Raw genomic sequence first — 18379 nt, forward strand, 5'->3', positions numbered from 1 at the left:
ACCTTTGCATATGAACCTTAGTTCTACTCACTTCAGTGAGATCATTCAAAGCGTGTAAGGTTAAGTGTATGTTTTAATCTTTACAAGGTTAGAGCCCAAGTATTCAGCTGGTATAATGCACCAACAGGTCTTAACTGCAAAGCTCAGAGGAAGAGAAAATAGGAAGACATCTCTCTTCAGATGAAGTTACAGCTTCCCTTAGCTCATCTCTGAAAGCCAAGGAAAGCCAGATAACTAAGGTTAGTAAAAGTCAGCACTAGTTCTACACAGTCACAACAACCAAGGAGCCCAGATCTCATACTAGCCCTAAATATCAGCATAAGGTGACTTTTCTCCCCATTTCTTGTTTTTCCCCTTCTCAGGAGCTTATGTAGGGTAAGTTATAAACTTACCTTTCACTAAAAAAAAACCAAAAAAACCCCAACCCAAAACCAAAAATAAAATGTTTTTCATCTTTTATGTGCTTATGTGGTTAAGAAACATATAATTTAATGGGAGATTTAGTCTTTTATGCTTGTTGATCAGAAAAGTGCATTGTCAGATAATCATATGGAAGTAGACACAAGTAGTGACAGTATTTTGATTGTCCTCCTGTCTTTGATACTGTACATATTTCCATACTTCACAAGCATTTACATTTCCCTACGTATTATGTACACTATAGCTTAAACTGCCTGTTTATAACTGCCATGTACAAACAAAACAAATTTGAAAAATGCATTTTCTAGTCAATTTTATTTAAGAGAGGAAAGTAATAATTTTCTGGAAATGTTGATAGTTACGCTCTTTGTACAGTGGCTCTTGCCAATTTAAATTTTCAAATGTATTTTACACTGTTAGAGTTCAAGTGAGTTGTCAATGGAAAGCCCCCCTCCCTTCTCTCAAGGGTTCATAAAGTTTAAACAAATACAGTAAAAATACAGCATTAACCTTTGTGTGAAAAGAAAATGTCAGCTAATTGTTGTAGAGACTGAAGTCCCCAGATGTATTAAATACTTAATACTACACAGAAGATAGAAATAGCAAAGTGTTGTATAGGCTCTACCAGCATGTATTAAATCTGATTGGGATAACAGCTATTAAGGAAAACGAAAATAATTTTGTCTTCTATGCCCTTCAAGTCCATGGCCTTTTTCTTGTACAGCCAGCCATGGGGATAATCAATTCCAATTGCAGAAAAGGTTCAGTGTGTTGTAATCCAGCCTTTAGTTTTTAAAAATACTAACTGACCTAATCCAAAATATAACTCATTCTGAAGGAGTTTAATTTTAAGTTCAAGCTTACTTGCTGATAAGAAAAGTGCAAAGAAGCATTTGCCCTTAGCTATTGTACGACATTTCATGCTACCCACAGAGAATTTCTAATGCCACCTGCCAGCTAAAAATGATATTCTATTAGGAATATATAATCCACAGAGTATTTGCTCTTAAAACAATTAATACTTCTCAATTTGGTGAATACAAGGCCTTTTTGAAAGTTTATGAAAAGGATTTCTCCTTGCCTATAGAAAAAGAAAAGCAAAGGAAATGAGACTTATTCCTAGTTTCTAATTTTAGTCGTAGGCAGCCTCTTTTTCCTACTTACTTCAGAAAAGGGCTCTCAAATTTATTACTGGAATTTCAGTTAAAATAATAGGACATAAGCGTTGCAGCTCTCAAAGTCAGCCTTGGTTCACTCATTTTAGAAAACATTGCCAATCCTGGAATTGTGATAGTACAAAAGCACACTTTCATATGCCTCTGTGGATGTGATAATGCTTCCTTCTAATTTAGAAATGACTGGCCATGCACATCTGCACCAAAAGGCATTCAGCTACTGGGGCAAAGTACGCTGCCTTTGCACCCATTCCCTTTTCCTGAGCCAGCAGAATTGGCCTGCAAGGCGAATCTGATCTGTACGTTGCCAGCTGGATCATTCCTAAGAAACGCCTTTCCAACTTACTGAAAACACCCCAAAAGAGAGTTGTCCTTCTCTATCTTGTCCTTTCTCTCTCTTCCTGCTATTCAATCCTAAGTCGATTTTACTTCAAATTAAACTGATAGCCCTTCTCCTAGCTGATACTAAAAAATATTGATTCCCATCCTTTAACATTACACCTTTACACTTAGGAAAATGTAACTTTTCCCCCTCTTCATTGTTTTATTTTCAAAAATAACCAGCCCTCATTCCTTCTATCGTTATTCCTAACCCTCTCATTTGTTGCTCTTTTCTGGATTCTCCCCATTTATTACATCTTTCTGCAGAGTGGTACCCTATAATGACCACAGTATTCCAGTTAAGACCTCTCCAGCATCAAGCAGAACAGAGCTTTATATATAATGATCCTTGTAACACTTCCCAGGGTGAACAAGTCACATTATTACCTCCATTATTACTGTGGTTCACTTCAGTGAAACCCTTCTGTGTGAAACCCCTGCTGTGAAAACCTTCAGAGCAGCGTCCACTCTAAAGTCTGAATCCACAGCAGAGCCAAACTTTCCCTCTGTCAGTTCTTAAATACAAGTTTTTGTTTCAGATTCCTCTCTTTATATTAACAAAACAAAAATTAAAGACTAAATAGTATTAGGATTAAAATCAATACAAAAATGACTGCTCTCATGTAAACAGTTTTTCCCTCCTTATTCTGCTGTTAAAGATAACCAATAAAGAAAGAAACAATCTCTAATCCCACAAATGCCCAATAATGATGGCGTTTGGACGCTTTTACTTCTCTTGTTTAATACAGGGAAGTATATGGCTACATGAACATGCATGCAATATCTACAAAGACAAGAGAGCTAAGATCTGATTTGAGATGTATTTTCTGCTTCTTGCTTTTTGTTTACAAAAACATGAAGTGAGAAGTGGAAGAGGCAGCTGGGTTATTTAAGGCTGATTAAATTGCTGACTATACAAACACTAAAATTTGTACACTAGATGCTTTGTAATTAAGGGGAATGGAAAGCTAGGCTGTCTAGAAGCAGCACCCAAAAACTGGAGTATGACAACAAATTGGACACCTGTCTGAACACATAAAACAGTTTCTAAAAAGACAGACCTGCAGTAATCTGATGTTCCTGTAAGCGTCTGGCTACTCTTAAGATTTTTGCTGTGAAATACAGCTGCATGAGTCCAGATAAGTCCTGGGGTTTTAGATTGCAGAGTTCAGATTCCAATTTACCAATATCTTATTAGAATGGGGAAAATGTACTGAAAGCAGTAGAGACAAGCTAAGTTTTCTTATTGATCTGTTCAAAGACAGTTTATACAATGTAAATTTTATTTACTGACAAACTTATTGTACTATATTATAATTTTCTGAGTTGCAGCTGCTACTCACAACTCTGTTTTATATTACCATTTTGCAACAGAGTAGTGAATGCTAGTGTTTAATACTATTAATGGGTAATAATGCTCACCCTAGCATTTTATATTGGAATAAATCCACTATCACCTAAAACTATCATCTGAATGACCAAGATTTAAAATTTTCAAAATGGTTTGAGTTATAGTAAGTTATGCAACCAAAGTCTATATTTACATTTTAAAAGATTTAGGGAACAAATTGTGAAATTTGATGGCCTCATTGGCAAGTATTTTAGACTGCTTGTGATGAATTGCTAAAGGAGCGGATACAGAGCTTCTTTTCTGTTTGTGACAGTTAATGCTATGTCAAAACTGTGAGTTTTCTTTGCATGATTTTTAAAGCTTTTGTCTGTTCCAGTCATCTACTCTAAAAAAATATGGAAATCCTGTTGCCTTTTATATATAATAGTATGTTGAATTCCTATTTTTGGGCACAGGAAAAGAAAAAGGTGAAAATACTTTGACTAAAACACCAACAGAAAGTAGGATCAATCAGTCATTTACCATTTGCTTTAATGAAATACAATCAGCTGAGCTATGAAGGTATGTTACAGGATAACAGCTAAAAGAAAGGTGTTGATAAGGGCTTAGCAAGCCTTATTTCTAAAGCTGATACAGAGCTGGTTGTTCAAAACATGAAGCAATGTTGGTAAAAAGCCCTTCCATATGATGCAAGAAAGCAATGAGAAAAAAGGAGAGATATGAGTAGGAAAGAACAGAAGGTTTCCATCTTCCTTTTCACTGGAATGCACTGTCATCATGTATCCTTTCTTTAGTGCATCCATATGAACTGAACTTCCGTCACGTTTATAGGGACAGGACAGGTTTCTTTATATCCTGCCATTTTAATTCTGCGCCCCACCCTCATCTCTGAGAAGCAAGATTTTAATGTTTCAGAGCTTCTAAAAACTGTTCTGTATTAGCTTTTATTTTTCCTTTATGACTCCAGTAGCCTACTGTGCCATCAGCTGACTTCCACTTTACCAGCAGGGAATCTCATTTCCACTCTGTCCTATGCATTTTATAGGGCGTCAGTGAACTTAAAGTAAGATTAATATTGTGGGAAATGAATTTACAAGTGCTGAAAATGAGAAACACAGAAGATCACAAAGACTGCACCATCTGTGCTACTTCGTTGTATTGCACAGAGGGACAACTGCAAATGAAATTCTGTGCAGAATGAAAGCTTGCTAATCCCAAATTGGTAGCTTGTTCTTGGCACAACCTTGTTTTCCAAGGAGGCCAGTTTGATCTCTGATTGACCTCATTTTCTTGATCTGGCCTTGGAATAGAGCTTTGACTTTCTAATGATGTGCCAAAATACAGAATTCTATGCTACTGTGACTGAACTCGGAATGGGCTAAAAGTTTAACATACCTAGCTTTATTTTGATCTGAAGCATGAAGTTCTGGGATGACCTTTAATAACACTACTGCCAAGAAGCTCCACTAGGAAACTGAATTACCAAAAAAACACCTTAGCACACTGTGACAAACTAAACATAACTAGAAAATAATTGTCAGCTGCAACTAGGAAACTGTCAGCCAAATTCAGCCCAATACTATTTACTTCTGCGTTGCTCTATTTTATACTTGGTACAGGAACCGTAGCAGAAATCCTAAAGTTTTACTGCTAGAAGAACTTCTGCTGCCCTGTAGCAATCAAAGCAATAAATTTTAACTGCTCCTTTTGAGCTGTTTGCACCTTTGCAATTCCTGTTATCCTACCTGAACTGCACTGCAACACGTGCCCGTGGCCAGGACACACATGCTGCAGGCCATAACCTTGCTGGTTTTTTATGTCTGTATTGTTCCGTATGGACTCTGAATCATGATTTCTATGTGTTTGTCTAAGATATTGTACGTTAATTTCCTTGAGAGTTTAATACTGAAAGTGGAAGTCGTTTACGTCACTGACACAGTAATGATCTTGTCTAACTATTATTCATTCTGAGTAATCTTTTTTTTTTTTCCCCCATAGGAAAGATCCCTGTATATCACTGCCTTATTCAGTCTGTGTAGGGATACTAAGAATTGAACTAGTCCAATCCACTTTGTACAAAAAGCTGGTGCGCTCTGCTGCTTTTACTTTAGTGTAACCTTTCCACTACATATTTGGAATTACTGATAAGACTGTGGTTTCAGGGGAATGTTTATCCATATTGTCCCAGATCTACCAACTACTTAGAAGATGGTACTGCACTTAGTGAAGGGACTGGAATTTTATGGAAACCTTTCTTGTAAGGGAACATCTGTTTTTTCCATTTGGAAAAGTAGTTTTCTGATCACGACTTATTTACTGTTTTTATTCATAATGTTTCAGTCAAAATAATTTCCACACGGCTTCCTGCAACTTTTTTTGCACAGGATGTTTACTAGCACATTAGGTGAGAGTGAAGCAAAAAGCATAATACAATGCTTTGAAACAACACACCCCTATAAACAATGTTTCCTCTAATATCCACACCAACAGAACAAGTTGTGCTCGTTCTCCACCAAATTTATCAGAGCATCTTTTGCTGGTGATACCACCAGAATGTAAAGGTGCACTGGTACATTCATCTGCACAAAAGGTTCATTCTTCTAAATTTAATTCAGCAGTAGTCAAATGGTTAAAGCTTAATTTTTAACAGTGCTTTTGTAATTCTACTTTTCGAGATACAATATTAAAATGTAATTTTTTTTGACTTATGCATTAAGACTTTTAACACTGTTTGGGGGTGAATGTCTTGTTTTCTACAAAGAGAATAATAATTAAAAAATCCCATTATCACATTTTTTCTCAATTCTAATATTAAAATCATAGAACTTCAGAACTGTCTGGATTGTTAGCCAGTGTTGCTTGGGTAGTTCTACAAAACTCAAGAGAGCTACATAAATTTGCACTCTCTGAAGATATGGCTCCATATACACTTTCAAAGTGTATTTCTAAGACTTGATCAAAAATAACAGGAAGACTATATTTTGGATTCAATAGGCACACCAATAATTTTAATCTTGCTATTTTTGCCATCCTGTTCTGGGGACAAGAGATTTAAAATGGCAGGAATACATAGCTTATTTGTTGGAGGTAGATGATTATGTAATTTGGCTCACACAAAAAATACCCATGATAGTAAAACTGGTATATTTGTTAAAGCTAAATTCCCAAAATCTCTGTGTAATGTAATAGCAATCTGTTGTTATGAGATTTTGTACAAATCTGATCCTGGACTGATGACCTGTAAGTCAAAGATCAACTTGAGGCAAATGTTAAGACAAAGCTGAAATTTACTATAACTGATTTTAGGGGGAAAAAATCGAGTAACCACAGTTTAAACAATGCTATATAATTCCATGTATTAGCATAGAGAATGCAGTAATAAAAATATGCACCAAAGAAACACACAACTGAAGAAAACCCAACTTAGCTGAACGCATAATACTTAAGATATGTGAAAGAGAAAATGAAAAGACAGCTGTAGTCCTGTATGCTGGTCCTGCTTGACTTTTAAAGAAATCAGAGAACACGTGTAGTGAGACTATCTTCCTATATCACATTAAGTGCTAGGGAGGGTATTTTCAAGAATAACTTTTCCTCTCATCATAACAGCACAACAGCTCATGGTGACCTCCAGCTCAAAGATATTTTGTGGATACTTCACTCACTCTCAAGACCATCACACCTATTATGTTGCAATAAATGTTGTTAGTCTGAGAACTATTTTTAAGACATCTGAATTATGAGAGAAAAAAAATACAGCACATATTTGACCATGCTACATTGCTGTTCTTTCTTCTCACTGGCCTTCTGCAAGAGAAATGTATTTAGGATGACAGTAGGTAAGAAAACAACTACATAGGTCTTGCCTGTCAGGGAGTACTTTAAGGGCACATCCATACCGTGCAAAAACGAATCACATTAATGATAACCCAAACGTGCCTATATAGAAAAATACCACTTTGGGTCCTAGAAGCAACCATTTTTGCATCACTGTATTAAACCCCAAAAAACCCCAAAGAACTGAGTAATGCCAGACTGTTGATTCTGTAACTACAGTAGACTGCCAGATATATTCATGGTCTGGTTCTTGGCTGTTTTGTACCACTGGATGTGGCATCCACAAGACCTCCCTATTTCATTTCACATCTTTTCAAAAAGAGGTCCTTGATAACTAAAGAAATATAAATGGTTATGCCCACAAATATGCCTTAAAAAGATGCCTTTTCAAGCTTCAGAAGAACATATCAGTTGCACCAACGTTACCTTTTATTTTTTTATATCTTTCTTGTAAACAATCATGCGGGAGTGGTAACAACATTTTGTTCCTGTAAAGCGCCACCCTTCTGAGAATGTCAACATGCTCTATATGGAATAATCAATTAGGCCTCACACACCTGTGATGGGTGATAAATCATAGAGTCATAGAATAGTTTGGGTTGGAAGGGACCTTTAAAGGTCATCTAGTCCAACCCCCCTGCAATGGGTAGGGACATCTTCAACCAGCTCAGGTTGCTCAGAGCCCCGTCCAACCTGACCTTGAATGTTTCCAGGGATGGGGCATCTACCACCTCTCTGGGCAACCTGTGCCAGTGTTTTACCACCCTCATTGTAAAAAATTTCTTCCTTGTATCTAGTCTAAATCTACCCTCTTTTCATTTAAAACCATTACCCCTTGTCCTATCACAACAGGCCCTGCTAAAAAAAGTTTGTCCTCATCTTTCTTATAAGCCCCCTTTAAGTACTGAAAGGCTGCAGTAAGGTCTCCCCAGAGCCTTCTCTTCTCCAGACTGAACAACCCCAGCTCTCTCAGCCTTTCTTCATTAGCAGAGGTGTTCCACCCCTCTGATCATTTTTGTGGCCCTCCTCTGGACCCTCTCCAACAGGTCCATGTCTTTCCTGTGCTGAGGGCTCCAGAGCTGGAAGCAGTACTCCAGGTGGGGTCTCACCAGAGCAGAGTAGAGTGGCAGAATTACCTCCCTTGACCTGCTGGCCATGCTTCTTTTGATGCAGCCCAGGATACAGTTGGCCTTCTGGGCTGCAAGCGCACGTTGTCGGCTCATGTCCATCTTTTCATCCACCAGTACTCCCAAGTACTTGTCTGCAGGGCTGCTCTCAATTCCTTCATCCCCCAGCCTGTATTGATACCGGGGGTTGCCCCAACCCACGTGCAGGACCCTGCACTTGGTCCTGTTGAACCTCATGAGGTTCACACAGGCCCACTTCTTGAGCTTGTCCAGGTCCCTGTGGATGGCATCCCATCCTTCAGGTGTGTCAACCACACCACTCAGCATGGTGTCATCTGCAGACTTGCTGAGGGTGCACTCGATCCCACTATGTCATTGATGAAGATACTAAACAGTACTGGTCCCAATACGGACCCCTGAGGGACACCACTTGTCACCAATCTCCATCTGGACATTGAGCTGTTGACCACTACTACCCTCTAGATGCAACCAATCAATCAATCAACCATCCATCCAACCAATTCCTCATCCACTGAACAATCCACCCATCAAATCCATATCTTGCTCATCAAGGGGGGGTATGCTTTCTTTGACCTTCCTTTTCTGGCTGACACACCTGTGGAAGCCCTTCTTATTTTTTGCATTTCTTGCCAAGTTCAGCTCCAGCTGCGCCTTGGGCTTCCTGACCCCATCCCTGTTTTATCTCAGTTTCAACAATGAGTCAGAAGTTCAATGATTTACTCAGGGTCACACAGGAAGCCTGACAGAGATATGAGTCTCAGCTGTCTTTCTCACTATCATCCTACCAGATAAGCATTGAGAACTTTAGAGATACAGCACTCAGAAAGAATTACCTATATAAAAGTCCATGAAGTAACAATATCTAGTGAGATAGCTGCCAACTATTCATTAATATATTAGCAGTAAATCTTATTTCTTTTATGTGTTAGCTGAAGAATAAACTAGACAGAAATCAATTGTTTGTTTAGTAAAAGGCCACAAAACTAACACTGACAAGTTCCACTTTTTCTTTAGTGTAGCTTATAAGGCAACACTGATGGCTAGACAGAGCTTTTGAAAGGCTGGTAATGAACACTGGTGAAAATATAAGACCTTGTATGGGAACATAAAGATATATTAGCCTAGAATTTACATTTAAAATTACATGGCTCTGAACATGGAAAACTTCGAAATCTTTCCTAACTAAGAGTGATGATTTAGTATCATCTGCATGCAGATGAACTGAAGGATTTTGCAAGTTTCCAAAAAACTGCTGACAAATAATAAAATAATACAGCTTTTTCTTCAAAACTTCATTAAACAATGACCATGGTAAAGACTGAGTTGTGTTGATTTTGTTTTAATAATTTTGGAGCTGCAATAAAAACAGATGAAACGAACAGCAAATACCAATGCCACACATGGTTCTTGATAGAAGGAAGAGTCTGTATCTTGGGAATCTTACTTTTCACACAGTGCTGCTGCAAGCAGCTCCAAGCAGCACACACTTATATTTGTAGGACCTATCACTACTGGGTGTGTTGCAGATTTTGGTTATTGTTGTTACATTTTGTCACTGATGTCTAGGGTTACCATTTTTCAAGCCCCTCTTACCTTGACTGCGTAATTGTTGAGAGGATCTTTTGCATAAGAAGCTGGGTAGTAAACTGCATCGCCTGCCTCACAGCATGGCTTGTCACTGGTTAGCCTGAAATCCGACCAGCTGTCCACCCCGAATCGCAACTGGTCTTTTTGTCCAGCCATGAACAAGTCTTCACATTTAAGTGCGAGCTTCTTCAGTGAATCAGCGTGAAGGCTTCGGATTTTACCTACCACCTCTTCTCGGTTTTCAATTCCTCGATAAAGTGCTTGCCTTTGCGGCTTCTGGACACCTTTGCCCTGCTTAGTCTGCGAGATGCGTCTCCCTGTTAGAGACTCCATGCTATTGGAACACCGGTCCTTAATACTGATAGTGGTTAGGCTGGAAACACTGTTAGTTGCTGAGGTGGTTGCCCTTAGTTTTTCTGTAGGTCTGTCCAAGGAATCTCCTGACTCATTGTCCAGTGCCTTGAGTTCCAGGCTGACGGAAGAGCAGGCGCTGCTTGCTTCCCAGTTGGTGTCAATGTCATACGTGGGATTGGCCACAATGCACAGGTTATTCTCCAGAGCCTGCTTCTGGAGATCTCTGGGAGTCGGCTCTGTGTTAGCTCTCAAAATTGTTTTCTTTGGCAGTGGAGGTGGTGTTGGCTGTAAGTTGTTCATTGTCTCCTGTTCTACTAGTCCTCCAAAGGCAATGGCATCATCCAAAGCTCCCTTCGGTTGCCTCGGCTGTTTCGGAGGTATCATGGCTGCTCTAGACTGACCTGTGTAATAAGAAGATAATAGTAATAGAAGATTAAAGTACTTTGCATCTGTGGCTCATATTTGCACTCTGCAAAGAAGTTTAAGGCCAAAAAAAAAAAAGCTGACTAGGACCCCCCCCAATATTTGAAGAAAACCTAAATACATATCTGAAAAGATGTACTAATTAGAAAGCAAAATGACCAAATCAGCATCATGTATATATCGTCACATACAGCCAGTCTTTATTTGATCTTGGCCTATATATTAAAATCAGTTTCAGTGCTAGCAATGCTGACATTTTACATCACATGGGATTAATGACAAAAAGTGCAAGCAAAAACCAAAAGTCAGTTTTGGCACTCTGGCCAAATTCTAGTTTCAGTAATTACACCCAGCCTCCTGTAATTCCTTCTGCAGTCAATCGACTATGATATCGTTTCCTTACTTCCTATTCAAATGTACTAAAACTATGGGTGGATGCTGTTAAGTGGCTCTGCATACTGTTTCTTTGAGAGGTGAATTTCTCTGGCAGGTGAGGTGATCTTTTTTAATATATCCTTATAATGGTCTGTAAAGTGCTTAGGATCACTTGGATTTGAAATGTGCTAAAGAGGCTGAAAGCATTATTTCAGAATGTAAACCAGAAAACTTCAGACACAAACAGTGTAATTTAGATACCTTGGCAGTCAGATCGGAAAGTCAGGATTGCCCTAGCAGATCCACTAGGTGAAAACAAGGAAGTTAAGCCTACTTTCACTCAAGTTGACCAGAGTGTTGTCACTGCTTTCAATGAGAGTAGAATAATATTTTGAGATTACAAAAACATAAATATGTTTTACCCTGCCATTTAACGCCACCCCCGCCCAACCATAGCTTTCTCTAATACATTTTCCTTACTCACTTGCCAGGAGTACCTTTGTTGGCAATATTATGTTCACAGATAACCCGACCTAGATTCAGTCAAGAGTTTCCAAATGGCAGGTTACATACACGAAAGCACAGGATTTCCACTGACAGACCAGTTTCAAACATTTGTGTGCTTCTAGGGAAGATAAACTTCCTGTCATGTGTTTTGGATGGCTTTTAGAGAGGACAATTATGTTTTATAACTGCCAGAGTCCTTGGAAATGAAGAATAAATAAATGACAATAACACAAGAGAGAATAAAAAACAATAAACAGACAATACAAATGACCGACTTGCTGCTCTGGGACAATTAAACAGTTGTTACTCATATCAAAATGAGATTTTTCCACTCTTAATAATCAACTGCTATTTTCAGATAAATTATTTTATAAGTTTTCTACTACTCCTGTGAGGTTCATTGACTATCATGTTAAGGTAGGAAGCCCATTTTTACAGTTGCAACACAGCAGACATGAAATGGATGCTCTGTATAATTGCAGCTGAGCATCTTTTCTAATAAGGGAACAGCAAGTAGAAAGACACTACGACTATTTGACTATTTATAATATGTGCTGAATCCTTGTAAAGAGAAGACTGAACTGAAGTGCTGAACCAAACTGGGGGATCTCAGATTCAGATTTGAGTTACATCACTTTGGTCCATAATTAGTAATGGCTAATGACTTTGCAGTCTATGAAAGGAAAAAAAGATAGCTTCCTTTACACTTCAAGATATGTTGTTACAGTTTTTATGAATACTACAGGATCTAATCTCTTGGCCAATATGCACAAAAACCTGGAACACTGGGTTAGAATGCTGAAAAGGACTTCCTAATTTCAGGAGATCAGAGAGGACTGTATTTTTAAATGTGTCCACAAACAGAACAGCCTTGGCTCTTGGATTCTTAACAATGATTCTCTTTTCAGTCATTCCAAGGAGATGACATCACAAATGAAAGTTCTATCTCTATCTTTTGTTTAAGCTCAAGAAACCCTCAGAAAAGCCTTATGGATTTTGTGATAAGCCTGGATATTTCAATGTTTTAAAAAACTGAATTTTGAGCAGGAAATTCCATTAGTTTGTACACGCCTGATCATCAGGGAAGACTGCACAGGACTACTCCCCTGGGCCATCACTTTTTAGCTCCCACAAAATAAAATGTAAAAGGCTAGAAATATTGGAAAATGCCTGGTCTCAGGCATTTTCTCAAATCATTGTCAAGGTTGCTTACAAAAATTTAACACTCAGGGGACCCTCTACTGCTCCTTTCTGATCTTGGTATTGCAGTGAGCGTGCTCTACAATAGCAGCTCTTCCTCTCACGATTTGATATGCTGCAGCATATAACACTGGTGCCAGTTGAGCAGTACAGGAACTCTATCAGAATGGTATCTTTTGCAGAGATGAAGAGTGGCATAATTCAGAGTCAAAGGCAGAATTGATGTCTGCATGCCAGACATCCAGATGCCACAGTCTTTTGCTTAATCCTGAGACAAGTTAATTTCTACTTCGTATCCAATTTTCTTACTCATCCAAACATGTGTCCTCTTCCACAATTGCTTACTCTTACAAAATCTGTGACCTATGTACTTCTCCCCCGGCAACATTCTGCGTTAAAGATCACTTGCCTATTTTCTCGTTCTTACCCTCTTTCCCACTATGCTAAAATAGCCTAACTGCTAGGGTTTTGAGAAAGGCTACTATTTCAGGAGGCAGTTTCCTAATATGCATTGCTTGTGTGACTTGCTAATCCAAGGACTGCACAGATGCTAGAGGGAAACAGCAAGAAAACAAAATGGAGCAAGATGCGCATCTCAAGCAGTAGCAGCAGAAGCCCTCTCCAAGAAAGGTAAGATTTATAATAGCGTTTCTTCTTGATTCTCTTACTTTCTGTCTGCTTTAATGGCCCTGTCCTCCAAAAGCCATTCATACAGGAAAGAGTATTGCGACTGCAACCAGTGACTTTTGCTAGTTGTTGCTTTTGAATAGCTATTGGAACTGTGTCATCAAAACATAACTGGAGAAGGTTTTCATAACCAGAAGTTGTCTTTGCAGATGTCTGGTGGCGGTGGCAGGATGCAGAGAACTGCATGTACAAGTCATTATGTAGTTACTTTTTCAAGTATTCTCAGCTGAGGAAAATGAGTTTGTAAAACATGTCAAGTTACAGTATAGTTTCTCCCCACAGGAACAAATTTTCCATATTGAAATCTATCCATCTGTATTACATGTTTGAAAAGTTTCATATCTGGACTGTTTTTATGCTGAGTTCTTAATGCTGTACATTTCTTTCATGCCCATTGGGCCAGTCTTTCCAGCTCAGCTTTCCCCAAGCATGGCATGATACTGCCTGTCCCACATTTTTTTAAATTCATTGTCTAGCAAGAAAAAGGTGGTCTTAAATTTTGTCCCTGTCAAAGGCACAAGAATGTTCTTTTGCATACAAGTACTGGCAGACCATTTGCTTCTTTTTCTTGCCTATCATTTCCTTCTCCCCTTGCATGCTTTAAACCCATCATTTCCTTACCTACGGCACAGACTCTCCAATATTACAAGGTTCAGCCTGAGCTACACTCTTGGGAGGCAAATGAAAAGGAGGAACAGGCACAATACTAGGCTACCGCTTACAGAGATCTTTGAAGTAGCTTCCAGACTGTTCAAAGACAGAAAAAAATTAACTCTTTATAGACAGCAGCTTTCTAGAGAGCTTTAAGTAATTCCACAGTTCAATAACATCTTCCATTATAGAATCTCACTACACTATTTAAATATTAATACTTAAGTCTCCAGGTACCATGCAGAGGTCTGAAACTCTAAATCAGCCCTAAAAAAAGGCATTTAAATTTTATTTTTCCAGATAACTTATTTATCATCAGACTGCATTGCAACCTGTTTATGTTAGCTCATGAAACTATCAAATCTGACACACTGAGCTCAGGTTTAATTCAAATTTATGTTCCATAAGCATGTTTTTCTTAGAGTAATGACATGCATAATTATTGTTTAGATTTCTTGATAGTCCATGTATCTTTCTTTTTTGCTTAGACCAGATCAGCAGTATACATTGTCAAGAAATTTCAGAACTGTGAAGGAAAGTGCTTCTTTAATTGGGAAAACAACTAATGGTGAATTAGGTAAGGCAAGTGGGTGATATGCTGCATGCTTCCATCCTTCCTTGAACAGAACTATTCCTGAGACATATACTGCTTTACAATACATAACATATGTTAATCCAATACACCAATGAGAGCAGGCTTCTTCTGTACTTTCTCCAAACTCATTTTACTCTTGACATGGTAATCTATCTTACATTCTTTTTTATTCTTGGAAGTGTTTTTCTGATTATATGCCATTACCATCTCTCATCCAAGGATAATGTTCCTTGTGGGAAGATGTGAATTAGAAAACAGCTGAAAACAACACTAGTATTCACAGTAGTAACTAGGCTATTGCCATGATTACTAACTCTGTTCTCAGTTTTAGTGACCCTTATAGTACTCCTTAATCCCTAATTCCCTAGTGCAGGGATTTAGATGAATGAACAGGACCCAGAGGGCTAAAATGATGAAAAGGACTCTCACCTCTGCCATTCGCCAACTTTTCACATCAGTTTGACAAAAATTCCACGTTTTGCATTGCCAAGAACAGCAAAAAATAATAATCATGCATGTACAACATGGGTAACCAATCTTCCAAGACCACATATCTATCAAAACCCCAACGGAACTGAAATCAAAACTGTGGTCTCTCTACAGTGGAGACCAGCAAGAAAGAGGAATTTCAAGGGGCTCTTATGTGTCTGCAGGAAACCCAGTGTAAGATAGGGCTGGGCTGATCACACAGCTGGATCTTGGAGCAGTCCAACAGTGTTGGCAGCCTCTGCTGACCTGCTTCTCCCCACAACCAGAAATGCAGTCAGATGTCCCAGTAATTCTCATGTCAGTACATCCCCATTTCCCAAAATCCACTTAAGAAGTCTGATTAAAGTATTCACGAAGTAAAATCCACAGGTTGGCCACCTCCACTGTACAAATTCCCCCTCCCTACCCTTATCCTAGTACTTCCCCCCCCCCCCGCCTTGTACTTGGATATTGATAATCTTTTGCATTTTTATTATAATACAGGGCCTGGAAAAGATTTCTCAGTATAAGCAGCAGATCAATTATACTGATCTTTAATACCAGTACAAAATACATCACTCCTTAATAAACTCTTCCCCTGACTGATAAAAATAACCAAACCATGAAAAAACCCACAAATGCATAAAAGTATGTTCTAGCCACCGCAAAAGCAACCAGCATACTTCACAGCCCCAGTTCCAACAAAAGCAGTACAACACTGTTCTATGAAACTATTCAGTACACGGATTTACACAAACATGATCATTAATCCTGTATTATACTCGGTTGTTTACACATTTATTGTTAATTTAATAGATAAAAACCCTACCAGAATGATAATATATATAACAGAAAGGAAAGCTAGTATTTGTTAAGTAACATTCATGATGCACTTCCAGTTTCTCACCAATAGTTTGAGACTGTGCACAGAACTATAGTAAGACGGGCTGCAGGTACTACATAAATAAAAACTTCAGATGCAACAGCTTGTCTGCCTTGGTGACTTGTCAGGTCTTGCTGCCCATCCTCCATTACACCATGTTAAAGATATTACCTGTACTAATTATATATTATACAAAATGCATCAGACCGATACTATAATCAGTGTCTGTCACTGAACCGTCAGTTTTAGTCAACAATGATTTCATTACCTTACTTGTAGCCTGGGTAAAGCACACTGCCCTGGTCTAACTTACTGACTGAGGCAATACTCCACAGCAGATGCTGTGACTTGGGATTTTTTCCAATGTCAGCAATCATAAAACCTAGAAACTTAGCCTCCTTTTTTCACCTTTTTTTTTGGTGTAAGGAGAAAAACAGCTGATAATAAAATAACCTGTTATTTGTTAAATGATAGAAATACTATCCTAAGTATATTGAGAATATCTTAATCTACTTACAGCAATGCAAATTCAATCAAGTCAATTTCCCCAACAAATTCAGACAAAGGTAGAAAAATTTAAAGATTTGTAAAGGAAAGGATTTTAATCATCTGGTCTATTTTCTTCTTTATCATAAGCTACAGGGTTTACCTGAATTAACTTCTGTTAGAATAAGGGCACACCTTAAAAAAGAAATATCCAGGCCCTACCTTAGACATTTGAACATTTCTTTCTGCATCTAGATTCAACTGGCGGCCACTGGATTTTGTTAAATCTGTTGATTGTTGATACCAAAGGTATCCCTCATCACAGTTCTGCTCCCCACATGAGCATCCACACCATGATCAAACCAGACTCTGTTTCTTTGATAAGCTAAACAGATTCAGCTGTTTGAATTAGTCACTATAAAGTGCCTGTCACAATACTAGGCATTTTCAAAGCTTTTCTTTAGAGCCTGTACGATTTTTTTTAAAACATTCTTCTTAAACTGTGGTTACAGGGCTTGACTATGGCCATGGCAGTTGCAAGGTAAAAATGAGATATACATAACCTCTCTACTTCTATTGAAGTTTTCTCCTGTTTGTACACCCAGGAACATACTGGGCTCTTTTAGCCTATCATCATGGTGGGACCTCAGGTTTCCTAAAAGCCCCAAGTCTTTTATGTTGTAATTGACTCCCAGAGGAGAATCCTCTATTGTGTAAGGCTTGCCTGCATTTTTTTTTTTTTTGAGTCCTAGATGTATGATTTTACCTGTTAGATGAACTAACAAATGCAGTCCATATTTTATACATGAGCTATTCTCAAATTTTGCATCTGCAATTTGTTTCCTGACAAATACTTGCTAGCACACTTGCAGTTTTTGCCGGCAGGACTATAAACTGATGATGGGACAACTCCTGTGGGAGCAGGGGAAGGCCAAAACCAAATATATTTGAGGGCAGTACCTGATATAGACTACTACCTGACTGCAGATGAAAATTTACCAAAGCTTGCTATTATTTCTGTTCACAAAATTTCATGTGACACGTCACTACTGAAGATTAGACATTTGTCAAAGGACATGATATTATCTGCTTTTCAATAAAAAACATAGAATATGTATTAGATTGGTATTTAAAAAGTGAATAATGTGCATTATGCTGCAAATTGCGATGTTCACATGATATATTTTACAAACTACAAACTGTATGTAGCTATAAAAAGGTAACTGTAGATACAGTTGCAGTTGAAGCAAGAGTCAAAAGTAACGTAACTTAATCATATTACATATTCTCATATTATCCTTTCTTTCAGTTACACACATCAGTATTTGTTAATTCTACAGCATATATGATTTTGCTGCTTAGGCGATGTAAGATATGAAAACAATTAGGAATTATTCCATATCACTACCTAGTAATCTCTTGATAGCTATCTGAATTAGAAAGTGAGGTTGCTTGAATAAACCAGAAAAAGTTTGAACAGCAGCCAGAGAACTCAGTGCCATTTAGGGTAGCACTGCTTTTAACAACAAGCAGCAAGCTTGCCAAGCCAGACCAAGTCAAGCCTAAAAGTTAATTTAACTCTTTCATACCTTTACTTTGGTGACAGCAAATCTGAAAGTGACCCAAGGATGAGGAGAAGATTTTGAATAAAATGCTAAGGGCTTCAGTTTTATACTGTTTTACAAAGGAGCATTCACACACAGGAACAACACTGACAAAGACGAGGACTGATGGCAGGGATCACAGAATCACAGAAGTGTTTAGGTTGGAAGGGACCTCTTGAGATGGTCAAGTCCAACCTTCCCTGCTCAGGCAGGGCCAGCTGGAACAGGTTGTCCAGGACCACGTCCA

General features: G+C 38.3%; 1 protein-coding gene across 10 annotated transcripts in view; it reads right to left on the reverse strand.

Moving 5' to 3' along the window:
• Positions 1-18379, reverse strand: part of PEAK1 (pseudopodium enriched atypical kinase 1) — a 140263-nt gene that overhangs the window by 23623 nt on the left and 98261 nt on the right. For all 10 annotated transcript variants that reach the window (XM_072869293.1, XM_072869294.1, XM_072869287.1 and 7 more), the window contains one exon: positions 9906-10654. In XM_072869293.1, coding sequence (XP_072725394.1) covers positions 9906-10654 — 749 coding nt within the window. The remainder of the gene's footprint in view (positions 1-9905; positions 10655-18379) is intronic.

Source organism: Ciconia boyciana, chromosome 8, assembly GCF_034638445.1.
Source record: "Ciconia boyciana chromosome 8, ASM3463844v1, whole genome shotgun sequence".
Taxonomy (NCBI): domain Eukaryota; kingdom Metazoa; phylum Chordata; class Aves; order Ciconiiformes; family Ciconiidae; genus Ciconia; species Ciconia boyciana.